Source organism: Cebidichthys violaceus, unplaced genomic scaffold (genome assembly GCF_023349555.1).
Source record: "Cebidichthys violaceus isolate CVI_PGR_0920_01 unplaced genomic scaffold, fCebVio1.0.p SCAF_3, whole genome shotgun sequence".
NCBI lineage: Eukaryota > Metazoa > Chordata > Actinopteri > Perciformes > Stichaeidae > Cebidichthys > Cebidichthys violaceus.
The window spans coordinates 9,307,081-9,326,074 of record NW_027176483.1 but is presented as its reverse complement, the minus strand read 5'-3'; the positions used below and the strand labels follow the sequence as shown (position 1 = coordinate 9,326,074).

Below are 18,994 nucleotides of genomic sequence, written 5' to 3'. Positions count from 1 at the left end.
TGTTCATCTGAGGCCATTATTAAATACCCATATTCTATTAATCAGTTGGTGACAATGTACACATGGAAATACAATTTAGGTGTAAGAAACATCCCAAAAAAACTGGAAATACTGCATGTGCCCTGTTGCATTGTGGGATGGGCCAGGAGCAAAGAATGATGCGATAAGACTGTCAGTATCAGCTTCGAATCGTACATCTTACTTTGTATGGTACAATACATCTTCTTTTTTGAGGTTGAAAATATTTACAGTATAAACAGAGTTATTTTGGGTTGAATGCACTTTTGCTAAAATTCTGGGGCCAAACCTAAAACCTGTGTTCTCGATGCATGAAAATGAGCCAGCTTCTACTGAAATACTGAACAGAAACAAGACCACACACTGACACTGGCACCGTAGAAATGTGCCAAGTGTCACCTAATATCTCAATGAGAGCTGTATCTCACTGCAAAATTGTTAAGACAAACAAGTTTGAATAACTATTAACACAAGTTAAATAATGGACAAACTGGACATTTTGAGTTTTATACAAACAGAAATAAAACTAAACTAAGTTGACATTTAGAATCTTCAATAAGACGATTAGAATGTACTTACTCTGCTTCAATTATGGACGGCAAAGGATCCAGGTCTGGGTACTCATAGTCAGATATGTCATCCTTATCCATTGTGCCGTCTCTTTTTTAAACAGATCCAAAGTCTTACAGGAGTACTTTTAACCACAATCTGTGCTGACACACTGCTGCGATCCACTTGACTCAAGAGATAAAAGTGTCTCCCAAGTTGTACTCAGTTGCTGCTGCAGAGGCGTCCTTGCTTCCCTGTGTTCGGTCTAGCCCTCACTCTCACTCACGTTACTCTCCCTCACAGCCTGTATTCAGGTGCCCTCGTCCCACTGTGGAGCTGAGAGTAATGTGACAGGTCCTGGCTGCAGCGTGCTGCCTCCACCCTGCAAAGGCCCTATTTCAGCTGAGGGTTACCACCACACTGGGATCCTGGGGAGAGAGTGAGAGGGGGGGCAGTGTGTGAAAGGAGGGAAAAAGTGGAGATCTGGGCAGCCAATCTGGAAGGCCACCTGCGATTTATAGGGATTACATCTACTTTTGGGCTTGTGTTATTGGACCTGTGGCCGATAGTTGAAGAGGTCAGATATGCAGAGTTATAAAAACTCCAGCTACTGTAGGACTGTGTGGGTAGATGGGAGCGATGAGTCTTTCCCATCAGAGCCGAGTATTACATTGATTCACATGTTGTTCCACTAAGTCATGGATCAATTACATTTGTGAAATGTTACCTAGTGGAACCAAACAAAGCCGGATGGATGAACTGCATGTTTTCAGGACAGCCAGTCAGATCACACATTATAACTCTGCACCTTCAGCTTGATAAGGATCAAGGAAGAATTCATTCAACCCACTACCTTGTCTTCTGCAGATAAATGCAAATAAAGATGTCCATGGGCATATTCATGTGGAAACAGTTTGCTAAACCAGATACCTGCATCTTTAATTTTCCCTACTGGTATCAAGTTACGTTGTTTAAAAGAAAAACATGGTTTTCCTGAAACTGTGACAACTGGTGATTTCCAAACAGTAACGAAAGTCATCCTGTAAACAACTGATAAAGATCAGAATGAGGGAGGGGTAAATCTACGTTTTCAACATGATATGAGTACACGATATGCTGAAATGGATTTAACAATAGGTACAGTCACACTGCCCTGAGGAAAGGAATTTCATGGAAGCTTTTTTGTCATACCAATGGTGTCTTTTGTCAGTTCATAAGGCACAAATAATGTCCAACAATAAACATGGACAACTCTCCATTGTATGGACTTACAAAGGAGAGTAGACTTTATAATATCAGCCTTCAAGAACAAATTCAACTTACCAATGCACTTTTTTTTTTTTTTTTTTTAAATCATCACAGTCATCTCAATGAAAACATTCAAAAAAATCACCAGAGTAAAATCTATTGCACTGTTGGTAGTTACATACCACTTATGTTTCTCTTACTTTTCTGTTAACAAACATTAGTCCCAAAAAGATTAATTGATTAATTGATAGGGTGAGCAACAGGAAATTGATCACTAACAGTTTTGATCATTAATTTATCATCTGCAAAGCAAAAATGGCAAATGTTCTATGACTCCAGCTGCTCAAATGTGAGGATTTGCAATTTTTTTCTTCTTTCAAAATACTTTTATTAGATTTTAAATTTCAAAATACACTTTATAACAATCCACCAATGGGTTTTGGGCAGTTGTTGAGAAATTGCAATGTGCAACAATTTTACTATTCTCTGCCACTTTACAGACCGACTGATTGAGAAAGAAAAAGATCTCAATAGATTTAGGTTAAAACTGAAAAACATTTGATGAGTTTGTCTTATGACAGTGTGACCTGGCTCATCTCTTACCACCAGCATCAGTAGTGGCTGAGTCATGACAAAACTCTGTGACATTAAATTCTAGCAGACTCAACTGGTGGATCACAAACAAAATACTTTTCTTTTTCTTGGCTTTTCTTCCGCTACATCACAGTTTTGGCTATCAATGTTTTCCTTCTTTTCGTATGCTGTCTCGCCTGTTCTTCTGAAAACAGGAATATGACTTATTTCTTAGATGGCAGAAAAGCCGATTTGGACAGCAGGTCCTTCCTATTGAATTCAAAAGAATGAATGACAGCAGCGACAGTATAAAGAGAGGCAAAATGATCACACAGACCCTCCAAGTAAGTAAAGGACAAGCATGTGAGTGTTACAAAGACAGGCCGAGGTCAACGGTCATGGCAACATCCTAGCTCAAATGATTTTCTTTCTGCAACAAGTTGCACTCACTCACTCACATTTCTGGAGTTTGTTACATACACAAAAGGTTAAATATATCTTTCGCAATATGTCTGCAGAGATCAATCCTGCATTCAGCTGCTGCCGGCTGAGACTAAGTCAGTTTTGCAACACTGCCTCCATGTCAGCATACACTCATTATGCTGGGATTACAGTCACACAACTTTAAAAAGCAACAAAACGTCCCTCCTAACACTCCTGAGAAAACGCGGTTTCTCAAGCATAGTAAAGCACTAAATCAAATGTGCTCCCGAAGAATAAGCAGCCCAGCAAATAAAGGGGTCACTGAACAAAGAATGCTTTGAACAGTTATAATTACATCACAGAGAGGCACAGTTTGATTGAGCAGGACAGTTCACTTGTATCAGGTTTAGGGAAGTCGGCTCGAAAGCCCTTTGGTTGGAAAAATATGAAGCACAAAATAATCATAATTGAATTACAGATTTATTAATCTATTTCTAACAATCAAAACAGCAGCATCATCAACTGTGACAAGTCAGGCATCCACAAACGAATTAAATGTGGGAGACTCAGTTAACAAATACTTACAGTGCTTAAAAAGATGTCGATACTAAAACAAAAAAATAATGCATGAATATAGAAAAGGTTGACGGTACCTTTAAACGTTATTTGCCCACCCCTCCATGACCATTACTGCTGCCAAAGCCCTGTCCTTTTAGTAAAGATGCTCTCCATAACTTTTCATACAGACTATCATATCCACAATTTCATCATTCGGGCACTTTTATGAACCCAAACTTTGTTAAACTTGGAGGCATTTATTAAAATTACACTTTATTTTATTCAACCACACAACATTAAAGCAATGAAGCGGACACATTATTGTTGTCCTGCTTCCCACAGCTGAGCATGCGTGCCCCTGCTTTCTGTGAAAGGCAGCTGCAGCCCGGTCCTCTGGATTTTGTTTCACACAGACATCATGGACAAATTTCATGGCTTTGAAGTTGAGCCTGATCTTCCGACAACAAAGAGACGTTCATCCAGAGAGCCACGACAGGTAACTTAATCACCTGTGCCTCTGTTTCACGTGCACTGGACTAACTTATCTGCGACTTACATGAGGAATTAAATGTGTTTTTTATGCACATATGATTCGACCGGCGTTTAATTAACTTGCTGTTTCATTGTGAGTGTTTTTTTTTAATGCGCAAACATGCTAATCACTTTTACGCACTTTTACGGCTATCGTTACTTACCGACCGCGTGCAGGTGTGCTGCAGCACCAGGTGGGCGTGGAAGGTGAACTAACGTAAAAGCAGCAGTGCTGGCACCAACAGGTAATTTTATCAAGCGCCAAAGAAGTATACTTTAAAAAAAAAAGGTTGCATTTTGTGCATAACCTGACCATAGTTAACGGTTAAATTCCTCACACTGGTTTACAGCCAACAAAATTCTCTACAGTTTGAAATCAGGATCTTACCTCGTGTTAACCTTGCGCTCCCTTGGCTCGGGGGACTTTAAATGACTTGAGTATTCATCCCTTTCCCCCATACACCCAGCTCGGAGAAGTTTAATAATTACATAAACAAAACAACAAGCTAGACAGCAACTTTTCGTTTCTCTGGACACCTCACATGCCATGTATGGTTGGGACTTTGGCCAGTCTTTATCTTGTTGTGGTAAGAACATCATAAACGAGACAAATAAGGTGACAAGTAAGGTCAAGTTCTTGATAAGAATGAGAATGCTGACATCTTGCAATATATGTATTGAACAATACTAAAGTCTGTGTCATTTGGGTATGCCTTTATAGATGAAAATCATATTTTTCAAGTTTGCATTTGTGTTTTAGCTGTGTCTTCATGTTAAGTGTGTTTTAGCTATGTCTTCATTTTAAGTGTACTCAATGACCTTTGTGACAGCCTGCTGTTTTTTTTTGCTCTGTGGACATTTCAGGCCAAAGAGGAGGTTGTTCCTGCCATAGTTGCATAACAAAACATTACTGTATATTCTGACACATATTTCTGATTTTGCAGAAGTTCTGTCAAAACGATGCAGGGAAGGAAGCTGAGGTGGTGACTGTGACGTTTAACCAAGACATTCATTTCTGTTACACACCGATAACCTGGTGCTGGAGACTTCCTTCAGACCAATTCTTGATGAATACTATTGTGCAGACCAGCATGGGTAAGGTTTACACCTTCACAACAATCTGATTTGTCTTTGTCACCATTTATAATTTCAAGATTAATTTAATCAGAACCATGACGTTCACCTGAACGCAGAAGCTCTGCTTGTGAGGGGCTTAGATCAAATGGTTGATGTTGAAGTAAGAGATTCTTTGCCATACTTATCAATTCCTCCCAACAGTCACATTGTAGCGTCATTGTGACTTTCTGTTGATGCACTGAGAGCAGATGTTCACTGTCTTCCTTCATGTAGTCAGACTCTGATGGGTTAGGGGTTCTGTCCATGATCCTAGACCAGTTTTGGGGTTACAGCAACACCAGAACTTCACCCAAATCCAGCCCCTCATATAACTGGAGCAGTTACATTCAAAAAAAAAAAAAAAAAATGTCACTACTAATATAAGCTTCTTGTGGTTTTGGCATCATTATATCAGGATTTTGGGCACAAAGAAGCCATTCACAAATGCAATTTTTGCCACAGGGCTCCACTGTCTTTTCACTGCCTCATTAGTGACAACAGTGCAGGGAAAGATAATGTCTTTATTGACCTCAGAAACAATATGCTTATATGATCAACATCATTTGTATTTTAGGATTTTACCTTCAGGGCTCACACATGAATGTGTGTCCATTAGTTTGAATTCAAGAACAGTTTGTTATTCTTCTTTTGCTTAGCTTCCTGCCTCCAACACTGAAGTGGAAATCTCAAGTGCAAGCTTTTTATGTGTCCTGAGAGTCCTGACTTGTTCCCTTACACACCAGCCAAAGATGGCCTTCCTTTGACCGTCACGTGAAAGCAAGTGAGTACATCCTCCCCTGACTGTTTCCCAGTAATTCGGTCTACAGACTCAAAATAACTCTTGAGGAACCAAAGTAATCATACCACAAGGAAAAGCATCATAATTATTAACTCGCTGACTCCGCAACTGAATTAGCAATCTGACATCGCAGCTGTCCCAATAAAGAGAATGAATTAGATTCTATGATAGACTTTATTTAGTTATACTTAGTTTTGATTTAAGATGCCTCGGATGGATACAAAAAATCCAATTCTATCTGCCTTGAAATTCCAGCATTTCATTGCTGGCAAAGTCGATCCAAATTGAGTAATATTGAGAAATATTGCCTCAATATTAAATCATGCCTCCTGAAGGCCTCCTGGGTGCAGAGGGCTAATTACTGGGGATATTTTTCTGCGGCTCAGTCGGCTGCACTGCCTCTGTCATAATCAATGAGCCTTGTAACACTCAATTAGAACATAATTGGATTTGTGTGTGTTTGAGGCTGAAAAACATGTACTTTTGAGCGAACATGAAAGAACTGCTTATCTCTGTTGACAGCTGTAATGAAGTTGAATGGGGCCGGCCAGTTGTACATTTCATAATAATTCAGTCACTCCCTCTCTCCACCCAGATGCCTCAAATTTGGCTGAGTTAAAAACAGCTCGGATTTACATTATAATGTTTAATTAATAATTTACACTTGGGCCCATGGCCAAAATACAATGAGTCCTTGTGTACCGTACACATTATTGTATACAGTGGGGTTGATGTGGCATAGTATGACATTTACTTTTACAAAGATTACAACCGTGCTGTTGTTTTAAAGGTGAATGGAAATTTTAATTCCTTTTTCATTTTTGAAAGACATCAATACTGCATCTATTGTGCTTCCTTTTTTAAACAAGGATAAAACTTCTTTTTGGTATACTTACAATTTTGGCAAAAATAGTACACGAGTCAAAATGTACACAAAGGATTATACAGTATACTGATGATTTTTTAGCTGAGCTATTTTCATTTTAGTTTGACAAAAGCAATCAGTGTGATTAAATCTGGAACACTTATCCAGAGCATTTCCTGGCCCTATGATGTTAATAATCTGTGGTAGATGAGCTTTCATATTGCATTTTGACATGTAAGGTTGATTGAACCTAAACGACAACTCGAAAGAAAAAAAAATCAATTTCAGTCTTCCAGGTCGTTTCTGTTTTGATATATTGCTGTTATTGTGGTAGGCCGGGGAGTGAAAGATTTATTTCCCAACTTATGAGTGCTGAGAATGGGATGTTATATATAAGGAGCCCGTGACAAGTACAAATCTTCCTGATAGTTATTAAAGTGGTCATGATCACTTTGCCGCAGACACACCAGTGTGCAGCGCTCTGTCTGTCGCGTTCCTGCTGCGACTGCCTGACAAGAGGCTTGAATTTATAGCGGGGAGGCAGGGTCGTGTCTGAGTTGCTTTGTAATAATCCTCTTTATATAACTGTTAAACGCCTTGGCAAACACGCCGCACACACTCAAGAATTAGATTGGATTTTTATGATCTATTTATGTTAATGACATTTAACATTCAATGTTTTTACTGTCGAAATACTTTCTAGACATCATAGTTGTGTATATTTACGCTGACTTGCCAGTTTATTAGGTACAGCCATAATTTTTCTGTTGTGTGTGTGCAATGGAGCTGTTCTATACCTTTATAATATAATGCAAGGAAATTACAAATTAATCCATACTTTCCTAACAGTGTGGCCAAAACTGTGTTATGTGTTGTAGTGAGATAAAGAGGATGAAGCAGTTTGTAAATGAGAGAAAGGATATTAGTATTTATTGCTCTTTTAGACGGGGTGTGTGTGTGTGTGTGTGTGTGTGTGTGTGTGTGTGTGTGTGTGTGTGTGTGTGTGTGTGTTTTAGTTGGGGTGTTGTGTGTGTCAGCGTGATAGATGATGTCCTTGCCATGGCCTCTATTTTGTCATTCTGTGTGTGTGTGTGTGTGTGTGTGTGTGTGTGTGTGTGTTGTTTGGGTGGTCTGTGTGAGCATAAATTGAAAGGCTTTGGAGATGTGGGTCATGTGTGCTGTGGATTATTGGTTTGCTGTTGAATTTCGGATGTTGCAGTCTTATCTTATCACCTATAAACAGGAGTTTAAAAGTGAAATCACATTGATATGTTTTCAAGACCTTTATTTTATTTCCTGGAATCAGGAGCACGATTTGCTTTGTTTGTTATTTAATTTGTACTTTGCTCTTTAAGAATGGTATTTCATTATTTAGGTGTTAGGGAAAGGCCAGTAGCTTTTAATATAGGAAAAAGGACTCAAGAATAATGTATCTACATTATGCAACACAGAGTTGCACAACGAAATGCAGTTGTAGCCCATTTGCTACACAAGGCAAACATGACAAAACAACACAAAGACAGCAGTGCGTTGCTGCAGTTTTGGAATTTGCATCAGGAAGAATGTAAATTTATCCCAGAAAACATGCTATGAATATGGATTTCCCCGTCAAAGCAACATGTCCTGTGTCAGTCTGATGCGGGATTTGCATTTCTCACATCTGAGAGTTTTTGATTATGAAATTAAATTTCACCCCAGAATGCCTGACCCAATTGCTCTCAAAAGTGAGACATTTTCCAAAATGTCCCAAAAGAGCTAATTGAAGGCAGCGAAATACTGATTAGCTTTTTTAGGTTTGAATCTCTGAGCACACAAGATTCAGCATTTTACGTGTGTGTGTGTGTGTGTGTGTGTGTGTGTGTGTGTGTGTGTGTGTGTGTGTGTGTGTGTGTGTGTGTGTGTGTGTGTGTGTGTGTGTGTGTGTGTGTGTGTGTGTGTGTGTGTGTTGTTTTTCTTTAGATATGTATAGTATGTTTTTATTAAATTCTTAACATCTGTGCTGTATAAATTGGAAACCATCTTACCTTCATTTCAGCATCCTGGTTACTCTCATCACCACTGTATTCAAAAGTAGAAACATTTAACGTAACATTGGATAACAAAATGCAAAGTATTGAACGTTTAGTGTATTTTCCATAGCTAGAATCAAACATTCCTTAAGTGACTCTTCCATGGTATTTGTAAATCCAATGTCTGGCTGAGCATCATTTGTGCCACAGTGCCTGAATTTGACCAGTTTTCATAAGAGAGCATGTCCCCCCCAGTCTGCGAGAGTCAGATTTTTCTGATGAATAATGTATTCATAGTCTGAAGCTGCAGACACATCTCACTGTGTGTTCAGAGATGCTTGACTTTCACACGTCTCTGCTGGAATGAGGCTGAATCGAGAGCTTGTCTCGGATATGAACAGCTGTGGGGAATATCCTGCTATGTACAAAAGACGGAGAGAGAAAATGTATGTTATGATCTTTCTAAGTCTACATCAGGAGGCTTTATAATGGTGACTGTAACAGCCACTTATTGGCCACACTGGTAGAACTGTGGCTGATAGCTAGATTTACATAGTTGTGTGTGTCCATTCCGGTAACTGTGTCAGAGAAATGTTGAAATGACTCTATATCAATTTTCACGCCATGTTTTGTGTTGTTGTTGGACTTCACCAGATTACACTATAAAGAGTTCATGTATTTTTTTCCTCTACAGACAGTATATACTGGATATGCATGGGTCTCAAATATTTTGAGAACATAAATATAAGTACAACTGTATTCCATATTCAGGTGACAATTTTGATGTAAGATGTGAAATGTTAATACTATATGCTCATCATAGGAGAGTCTTATACCTGCAACATAAATTATTATGGAGTCTGAGACTTCTGGTTCATAGCTGAAAAGGATCAATATTAAGAATGAAATTGCTTCCATTGGGCACAAAATAAATCCGTTTTCCTTTCATAACAGAAATGCTTGTAGCGTAGGAATGATGGCGTCTTTACAGCGTAGATATTTGTTTCTACCTGGTCTCCTGTCAGCGTAGGGATTTTGACCCGCAGTCATAAACCGTTCCTGTCTTGAGGTGTGTTACTGAAGCGGGTGTTTTGTGAGAACAGAGACGAACACCCGGTTATCCTGAACAAGTCTGACAGAAAATAGATAAGAAAATGTTACACTGTTGATGTAAGGATCTTAATTACAGTTTAATGTAACAGCACATCATTTTTATACATGCAGTATGTTCATTATACATTAGATTATGCATTGATTTCAGTTAAGAGCTGTGTTTGGAGTTTTGAAAAACTAATTCCATCTCTCCCGTTCCCGTTAATAGATTGAAGTGATTTCTTTGAAGACAGGGAAGTGGTCAGCAGGATGATTTGTAAGTCAGTTCAGCACAAATGGCCAGACGACCGGGAATCTGGGTGTTCTCTGAAGCCGACGGTAAATCCCATAGAGACTGTGGAGCTGTCACACCGCATACGTCTCCTGCAAAGATCACTCACGCCAGACTCCATTAGCAAAAGGCTGCCCTCCACATGTCACCACTTGAACAAAGACACACGTATTCATCCAACATTAAAGGAGGAATGCTTGCAGCCATAAATAAGGTTTCGGTAAACACGGTCTGACACAAGAAAACGCTGGTGTAATTTACAAATGACAATGTTGTGTAATGCTTGAACTGGAGTATTTTCTGTAGGGCGCGATTGAAGTGTTAGACTTGAAACAGATCTGCAAGTAAATGACTTTCAGATAATCTGAACTGATGTGTTTCAGAGTCAGGATCAGATGATAAAAGAGAGTGGCTGATTCTTAAAGACAGGATTTGATTGTCAAAGCAGCATTTGTGTCACCTCCTGCTACTGTGTGTTTCCTCAAACCTGCTCTGTAATTTGTCGTGTGAACAATATGTGATGTTATTTCTGCTCAGCCAGGGGTGCACTGTTGAATTATCCACATAGAGGAAATAATTATTACAATAATTTACTGATAGTGTTTTTATGCATTGTTGCGAACATATGCCAAGTATTATGTTACTGCAATTGCGATTATGGTTTCCCTGATCTATTACCGGTATTGGTTTTGATATCCACCTGCTGTCACAGTGACATCATGGTATTGATTCCCCGGATGACTGCCGTGGAGAAGTGAGTCACGTTTCCCTGAGAGGTTTGACGATAAGCCAGTAAGGAAACCCCCTGTGGGCATGCTATGGGCAGGGCAGAATACATCATGTCGCTTCTTATTTTTCATTTCATTTTTTGTTTCAGGGTTCTACAATTCTGCTTCAAAGATGATTTATGACACACTTTTCATAACATCACAGTCCTTACTTCCTCAATAGGCTGCCACAGTGTGATTGGGTCCTAAAGCGCCTCTTTGAGCTCAAGGAGTCACACAGCTCTCTTTCGCGTGACCTAGACCTTAATTAGTATGGCAACAGATTGTCATTTGCATGTTCGTGCCGCAGTGAGTAGAAGGGAGGCGGCTTGCATATGAGGGAAGAATGGCGGCACTTCAGGGCCAATTTGCTTAACAGACCCCAAAGGTGCAGTAAATTCAGAAGTGTTGTTATTGTAACTAATTATAATAGTGGATACATTTAGTTCATCTTTAACAATGTTGTGTGGTGTACATGTGCAGTAAAAGGATCATTTGTGTGGAATTAGCCAAGATCTTTTTTTTGTCAGATTGTCTTTCTAAATAGCACATTATTCAAAGTGACTTTTTTCCGAATTGCTTTGTGTATTTGCACTATTTGAGAGACAGAGAGATAGTGTTTGAATTCCACACTGTTCACTGTCTCCATTATACCATTGATATGCACAACAGATAAGAAAACTCTACGGTCATTATTTTTCAAAGTGTACCCTGATCTTGACAAAAGATCTGACTTTTACCTGCTGGGAATTTCTGCCTCTGGAGAACGTGAGCTGTGCAGCACAGTGAGGCTCCTCCTTTTATTTAGTAGGCAGCAACATTTAGACGTTACATGCCTTCGGCTGTTTGCTTTAAAGTAAAAAAGCCTTTGTTCTGGCATTGATCTAACATCTGTTCTGTGGTATCGGGCTGTGATTTTGTGCAGTTATTGCACTGTGTCATGAAATGCTTGTACCATGTTTGTGTTTCCACTAAAAGCTGGATCCACATAATCTACCGCATTGGGCATTTTTTCATTACATGTAAGCTTTGAATTGAAACAGAAAAAAACAAACTACTTAACAACAGCAACAACATGAGAGTGATTTGTTGACCAGGTTTATTGTTTTTCCGTCCCGTGTTCAATAAATGTTGCAGAGAGAATGGAAGTAAAATGTTTATTTTTCTGTACTCCATTTGGACCGTTCCTCTGTATCTTGTTGATTGACAGCTTGAATCCCTGAAATCCTCTGCTGACATGTTATTGCTCTGGGTCAGAAGCAGGCAAACAGGAGTCGGCCTTCATTCTCTCCTATATCTACTCTTTGCTCTTCCTCCCTGCTTTTTTTCTCCACTATCTTTCCTCTTCCATATAAAATTTCTTGCCCTGCTCTGAAATATTGACTAGTCTGGAGTCCCGTGAGATTGAGCTAGTGGTGTGTTGTTGTCCATCCGCAGCAGCACACTGTTTTTTTATTTTGTTTTTGTGAATCCCAAAACCAAAATGATCTTCATTTTCTGAGGCAAGGGTAAGGGCAGAAAATATATGATATTCATATATTATCTCATGAGATAAATACGTTTTTAGTTTATAAAGAAAGAATAATGCTGCTTTGGCACGGAGCTCTCATTGATGAAATTAATATTAAATACACATGTATTTATGAAGCTGTGAGGTACAAAAAAGTTGGATTCTTGATTTGTATTGATTGGCTTGTTTGTGTGTCAAAATTTGCATCCAAGGTCAATTAATTGCAAGAAATAGCTTTTTAAGATTATTAGTCAGGATAAAATACTGACAACATGTGACACACTATCTGCCTACAATGAAACATATTAAAATAGAAAACACTTAGAGGCCAGTGTGTAGCATTTGAGGGTATTTATTGGCAGAAATGGATTATAATCATAACTATATGTTCATATAACCACCTGAAACTAAGAATCGTTGTTTTCTTATTAACTTAGAAGGATTTCTTCATGTCTACATAGGGAGTAGGTCCTCTTCAGAGTCCGCCATGTTTCTACAGTAGCCCAGAAGGGACAAACCAAACACTGGCTCTAGCAGGAGCCTTTCACATTTTCACCATGCCTGAAGGCGACCGTAGTTCAGTGACACGCTTTAGAGGGGGAGGTGTGCGGAGAGATATTCAGTTGGTTGCAATCTGCAACCTCACCGTTAGATTTAATTAAATCCTAAACACTAGTGCTTTAAGAAACAAGACTGGTAATATTCAATATTTTTCTTATTGTCGACATATTGTCAAACTATGGAAAAAACAACAGGTTTATCTTTTAATTCCATATTTCATGACTAGTTCCTGTTGGTAATTAATGCACATGTATAGAACAATAATGATAACATTGACTCAGTTTCATCTGCATGTCTCCAGACATGTCAAGGATTAACTTTGAACAATCTCCACACACAGTATTATCACACAGACTTGCTGAATCATTCAAACTTGAGCACAAGGCTTTGCCTCAATATTTTGATAACTCTAAAGGTTATTGAGGATCTTCTTGGAAGCAACCTTGTGATGGGTTGGTTTTCATCATAACTGTTTAAACCCGGCAACCTGCGCCTGGAAACCTTAGGTTGTGCAGGGGAATGTTGCTTCACGTGGCGCTGGAGAAGACCTTGCTGCTGAAGATGAATGCTGCTTCATTGTCCTCAACTAATTATTCCAGTGACAAGTGTGATATCACCCCCCTCCGGCTTTGAACAGAGGTACATGAACAGTATTGAGTGGCTCAAGGTTGCCATCAGATGTGACTTTAAATTGGCTGGAAACCCTGCTATGAAAAGCTGCTGCTGCACATACAGCAGTATGTGTTGTGAAATTACCTGTTGCTTAGGAACCGGTGTGACTTGCTGCATGAGAGCAGGCTTTGTCAAGGCCTTTGTGCACAAGAATTCTTCAACTCGTGTTAGTCAAATCTACATTTTTGATATTTCCCATGTACTGTACATTGTATGTTACTATGTGGCTCAGGTGTTAAAGCAGTCTAGCCATTTTATCTTCTACTCATCTTACTGAGGAGCTCTTTATTTTCTATTATATATTCTTAAATGTGTTGTTGTGCTAATTTGTGAATGATACTTAGCATATTGTTTTGTTGTTTTCTAATGTTTGCACATTTCACAACCATCCTAAGGGATGTGTGAAAACATCTTTTTCAGGTTACAGATAATTCCTTCCCCACTGAATGATTTAAAGACGTGCTTCACAGCTATTTGAAATAATGTCATATGGCAAGCGTTACACAATACACATATTTGAAGATTACACAATCCCATTAATGAACAACATCTTGGACTCTTCCTGTGAACATGAGTGTACGTTTGCTTCTCACCAGTTTGCAAGACTTCAGCTGAAGTATCTAAACTTTTGAAAATGTGTGAATATTTTCTCATTATTAATTGTCCTTGCAATGTTTAGTTTGATCACCTTTTTTTTCTTTGTGCTTCTGTTTGTATTATAACATTTCTTTAGGAAAGTGTGCTAAAATGCCACTTTTTCCACAAGAAACAAACAAAACTTTAACCAAAAAATGTCATTGGTCAGGCGTCCATGTCAATGTGGGAAAATATGTTATTCGTATCAAATAGCCATTGTGTAATGATTGCCTTTGAAATATTGTACTATTGAATGTTAAATAGATAAAGTAAAATGCCAATATATCACAGGCACTTTACCCCCAATGAGCACCTTTAACCAGTGTGTGAAATACAGGGATTGATTGATTGATTGAGTGATACATACCTGAGACCCCCCTCTTAAAAATATTATTTGTCATTTAAAATTGTCACTGAAATGTCTTTTTAAAGGCATTGTCCAGCAGTATTCATTATTCAAATTGCAAAACATTTATTCACAAATATGGCTACAGAATTGTGTGTGGTATTTCCTCTTACTGTATATTGCCATTGAATACCCGATTGTTTCTGCGAAGGCCATTCCATGGTTAGTGCTGTTGCAAGTGGTCCGCAATGCAATCTGAAGCAGCTGATTTTTTTCTGCCCCCACATCATGGTTGAGAGTTGTACAGCGACACATACGTGTGCGTGTCGGGTAGAGAGAGAGGCAAGTGTGCTGTGTGGATTTGATCAGGGCATAGTTGTTGTGTAGTTGATTAGTTAGTTAGCGGTTGTATGAGAGGCTTTATTGTTAACAATATTAGCCTTGGTGGTGTGTGTGTGTGTGTGTGTGTGTGTGTGTGTGTGTGTGTGTGTGTGTGTGTGTGTGTGTGTGTGTGTGTGTGTGTGTGTGTGTGTGTGTGTGTGTGTGTGTGTGTGTGTGCGCGCGCGCAAAGCATGTAGAGTCTAGTTGATTGCATTGACTTGCAGCCATGAAATCTTGCATATTGCATTGACAAACACATTGCTGTACTGTGAGAGAACTGTGCGGGGGCGAGTTTATAGTTAGTGGCTTTTAAAAGCAGCTAATCAATGTCTTATTATTGCACACAGGCAAAAAAAAAAGAAATTCTTTGTTTAGTGAACACCACTGAGGGAGTGTAAAGCCATGGACACTGTCTCACCCTCTCTCCCTGATTAGCACTCCCACTGTGAGGAAAAGCGCGGGTCGAATGGAGGCGGCAGACGCAGTCGCCATCAGTGGGGGCAGCATCAGAGGAACAGCAGCACTTCAAATGGAGGTTTTCAAGGCATACAGTCATACATTTTTCATTTGCAACCGGCTTTGAGGCAAGAGAGGGGGCAGGCTCCAATTGAAGGCTTCGAACAACAGACTAGGGCTTTCAGAGACAAAAGGTAGATGGGGGAAGGGCACTTGAAATGAGAAACAACAAAAATCCTTTGTTTACAATAGATGAACAAAGAGCTGTAAACAAAGTCAATGTTTAGCTGCCGAAATCAGCAGCGTGGCAAAAATCACCCCAGCAATCAAATGATAATGGCAGAGCTACAATTGTGAATTCTGTATGCCTGAAATAATGGCTGCCACTACAACAAACTTGAATAGATTCATAAATTGCAACCCATAACCCTTTTGCAGTCATCTTTTCTTTCTTTTTTTTTGGTGTAAACATCAAACAGCTTTTTCTTTGATGGCGTACATGGCACATTATTTTGTGAGAAAATATTATAAAACATATGTTTTCATATACATTCCCTGGCCACTTTTCTAGGTGCATGTGTACAATCTAATACAACAGCACTGCCATAAATTCTACCTTTTGTGTAGTTTATGACGTACAATTTTTGGTGACATTGTTAAAAATGTGTAAATTAATTTATATGTTATCAATGAGGTTATAGTTAAAGGTGCTTGGCTACATTGTATATTGAGAAGTGTTTCTAATTTCTCTCTTCCCTATTAGCATACACAAGGGGGGGCCGAATATTAGAAACACCTCAAATGCAGAAATGATACAAATTATATAATGCAGTCAAGTACGGCACAACATCATTTAATTAACACCTCTATGACAGTGTACAAAAACGGAACATTTTAGGCGTCACGAAAATAGACTTTACGGCATAACTGTATTGGTTTGCATTAGATTGTGCAGGTGTACCTAACAAAGCGGCCGCTGACTTTCACACAGCTGTTAACTGATTTTTATTGAATCATTTTGAAAAGCACATTTACATACACGCAAACTGTTGTTAAAGGCTACAGTATAATAATGTGAACACCTCGTATTTTAAGCATGAAGTACTGGCAAATGTGTATTTTTAGCACAGTCTTATTAGTATTCTGTAAATATTGAATGGGCACTTTCAAGACCCTGCTGTTCAAAGACGGCACACTATCTCATAAAGGTATATTGCCCGTCTTTGTACAACTAAACTTCACCAAAACCATCCTGGGCCTTTGTGTCATATTACAGGTGACTCTTTATCTGTGGGGGGGGATCAGAAATATAAACCTGTGCTGTGGTAAGTGCATCCTGGCCATAAAGTGTTGTCCCTCATCCCATAAGCAGACAGTGGAGCTCTGCAGAGCGCCTGCAAATTTAATGACTGATTTTCCCGGCACTGCTGAATCCTCTGGGTGCAGAGTCTGGCTGGATGCTAATGCAGCCAGACATCTCCAGCCTTGTTTAAATAACCTACGTTATCCTGAACTGGCTACTGCAGCAAATTAAAGGCAACTTTGATACAGAGAGATTCATCTAAACACGACTGCTCTACTTTTCCAGTACACTCAGATCTCAACTTGGTCTGATTTGATCCTGAAAATATTGTGTAGGCAGTTTGTGGAAGATGACAGCACTGTGCTCGTTTCAACACAAAATACTAGATTGAACTCATTCACTTTTTATGTATTCAGCATTTAAAGAATTTAACATGTCAAGTACAATTAAGTATAGTTTGATGCTTCATACTGAATTTATTCTCATACATTTCACATATTCGTCATCGTCTCAGCTGAGAGCAGTGACACAAGCTCGGTGGAAACTCAACACATCTTCACATGCATTCTCCTTATAGGTTCATATACCTGACTTCAGATGATGTTCATTCTTCTATTTTGTAAAGCTAATATGTAGTTAATTTAAATGTTGCTTAACAGAGACCCCTTGATTACTGTAGTAGCTAGAAACCGCAGTTGCCCATAAATGTTTGGTTGCCAGTTTGTGAATCTAGAACAGATGCTGCGTTTGGAAAAAGCTTCATCCTCACTGTGGAAGTCCATCGTCAGTCTCTCCACATCTCTCTGGAGATGTTGCATGTCTGCTGACAAGTGACTCAAGGCAGTTTGGCTTCATCCAATGTATTTTATGTGATTAAAGGAGAAGTTCACGTTTTTAAAATGTGTCTTAAAACAATACTAAACATAACCATATATACATCAAAACAGCTTGCTGTTTATTCCTCCTGTTCATTCCCTATTTTTCCCCATATAGACAATGTTACTATGAGCTGTGGTAGAGAGATAGATGGCAAAGATTGAATTCTGTTAAAACAAGACAGTACATTTGGAAGATATCTACTTGATTTGTGTAAGTCAGTCTGCTCAAGCGGCATCTTAGCTTCATACACATTTTGGACCGTATTTGTGCTCTGGATGAGGACATAGGATTGTGTACCTCATCACTTATATTGAAGAAAATTAGGAAGAGACCTCATAATTGCCAGTGTGAACATAAGTAATGATTACAGCATGCAAAAACTGTTTCAATGTAAGTATGAGCACCTGACTATTATTTCACGACAGACTTGAAATATTGTGAATCTATTTATTAGCAGATTGATCGTCTCATAGGCTAGGGTTGCCCGATAAATGTTACTTCCCCTTACAGACTTTGTCTATAAATGAGAAAAACGCTAATGCGTTTCTTAAAATTTCATGTCGATATTCTGGGTCAAAGTCTATTAATCCCGGCCTGGAAGCCAGATTCAAAAGTTTGGCGAGCGATGGTGGAAATATGTATGTATGTATGCTGTGGTGAGTCCAGATCAAGCAGCAGCATAGGGATGAAGCTATGCATTTGTTCAAGAGATTAAGGGCAGCGTGGTGTCACAAGGGCAGTCAGGTCTCGAGCTGTATGACTGGAAGCAGGTGGCACGTTTCTTACCTCTTGCTAAGAGGGATTAGGCCCTTGGAGGGAGAGGGAGCATATTTGATTAGCCCGTTCAAAGGTTTGGGAGGATGGTGGGCTGTTCATGTGATTAGCCAGGCATTTTGAGCTGGACTGACTTATGTGGAAATGTGTTTTGTAACATCTTGCGAAAGACTACACTGTTATTTCAGTGGAAAGGACCTCTTGCCTCCCTGCCTCCTCTGGAATTTGAAAAGAAGCTCAGATCAGCTCTGCTGAATGTGTGCACATATGAAAAAAATGAATTTGTACTACTCTACTGAGGAGATGTTTAATAGATAGAATATATATTCTATGTATGTCTATGTGTGTGTGTGTGTGCTGTGCTGTACTGTACTGCAGCCCGGAGAAAAATTTCAAACATTTCTGAAAACACCATGACAACATTATTCTCAGCTGTGTATCGTACAGTCAAGAAAAAGAAGAGACTCACTAGCTTTATTATAACAAAGAAAATCATACAAGTGTGATCTCCTCAGAACATTGCATATGTTTGCACCTCTACATTCACAGGCAGAGTGGAGTGGATAAGTCCTGTGGGAGGAGGAGTCAGGAGGTGACCAGTTGCACCCACCTAGCCCACACACAGCCCCTCCCGGG

The 18,994-nt window shown here is 39.2% G+C and overlaps 1 protein-coding gene and 1 long non-coding RNA gene across 2 annotated transcripts in view; one reads left to right on the top strand and one right to left on the bottom strand.

Annotated features, from left to right (window-relative positions):
* Positions 1-4,452, bottom strand: part of stra6 (signaling receptor and transporter of retinol STRA6) — a 16,762-nt gene extending 12,310 nt beyond the window's left edge. The window contains exons 1-2 of the mRNA XM_068722882.1: positions 4,289-4,452; positions 598-995 (exon numbers count right to left, since the gene is read on the bottom strand). Coding sequence (XP_068578983.1) covers positions 598-668 — 71 coding nt within the window. The 5' untranslated portion in view covers positions 669-995; positions 4,289-4,452. The remainder of the gene's footprint in view (positions 1-597; positions 996-4,288) is intronic.
* Positions 3,579-18,994, top strand: LOC137881119 (uncharacterized). Its single transcript, XR_011103849.1, has 4 exons — positions 3,579-3,865; positions 4,845-4,995; positions 5,673-5,797; positions 18,908-18,994. It is a non-coding gene; the product is annotated as an uncharacterized lncRNA (long non-coding RNA).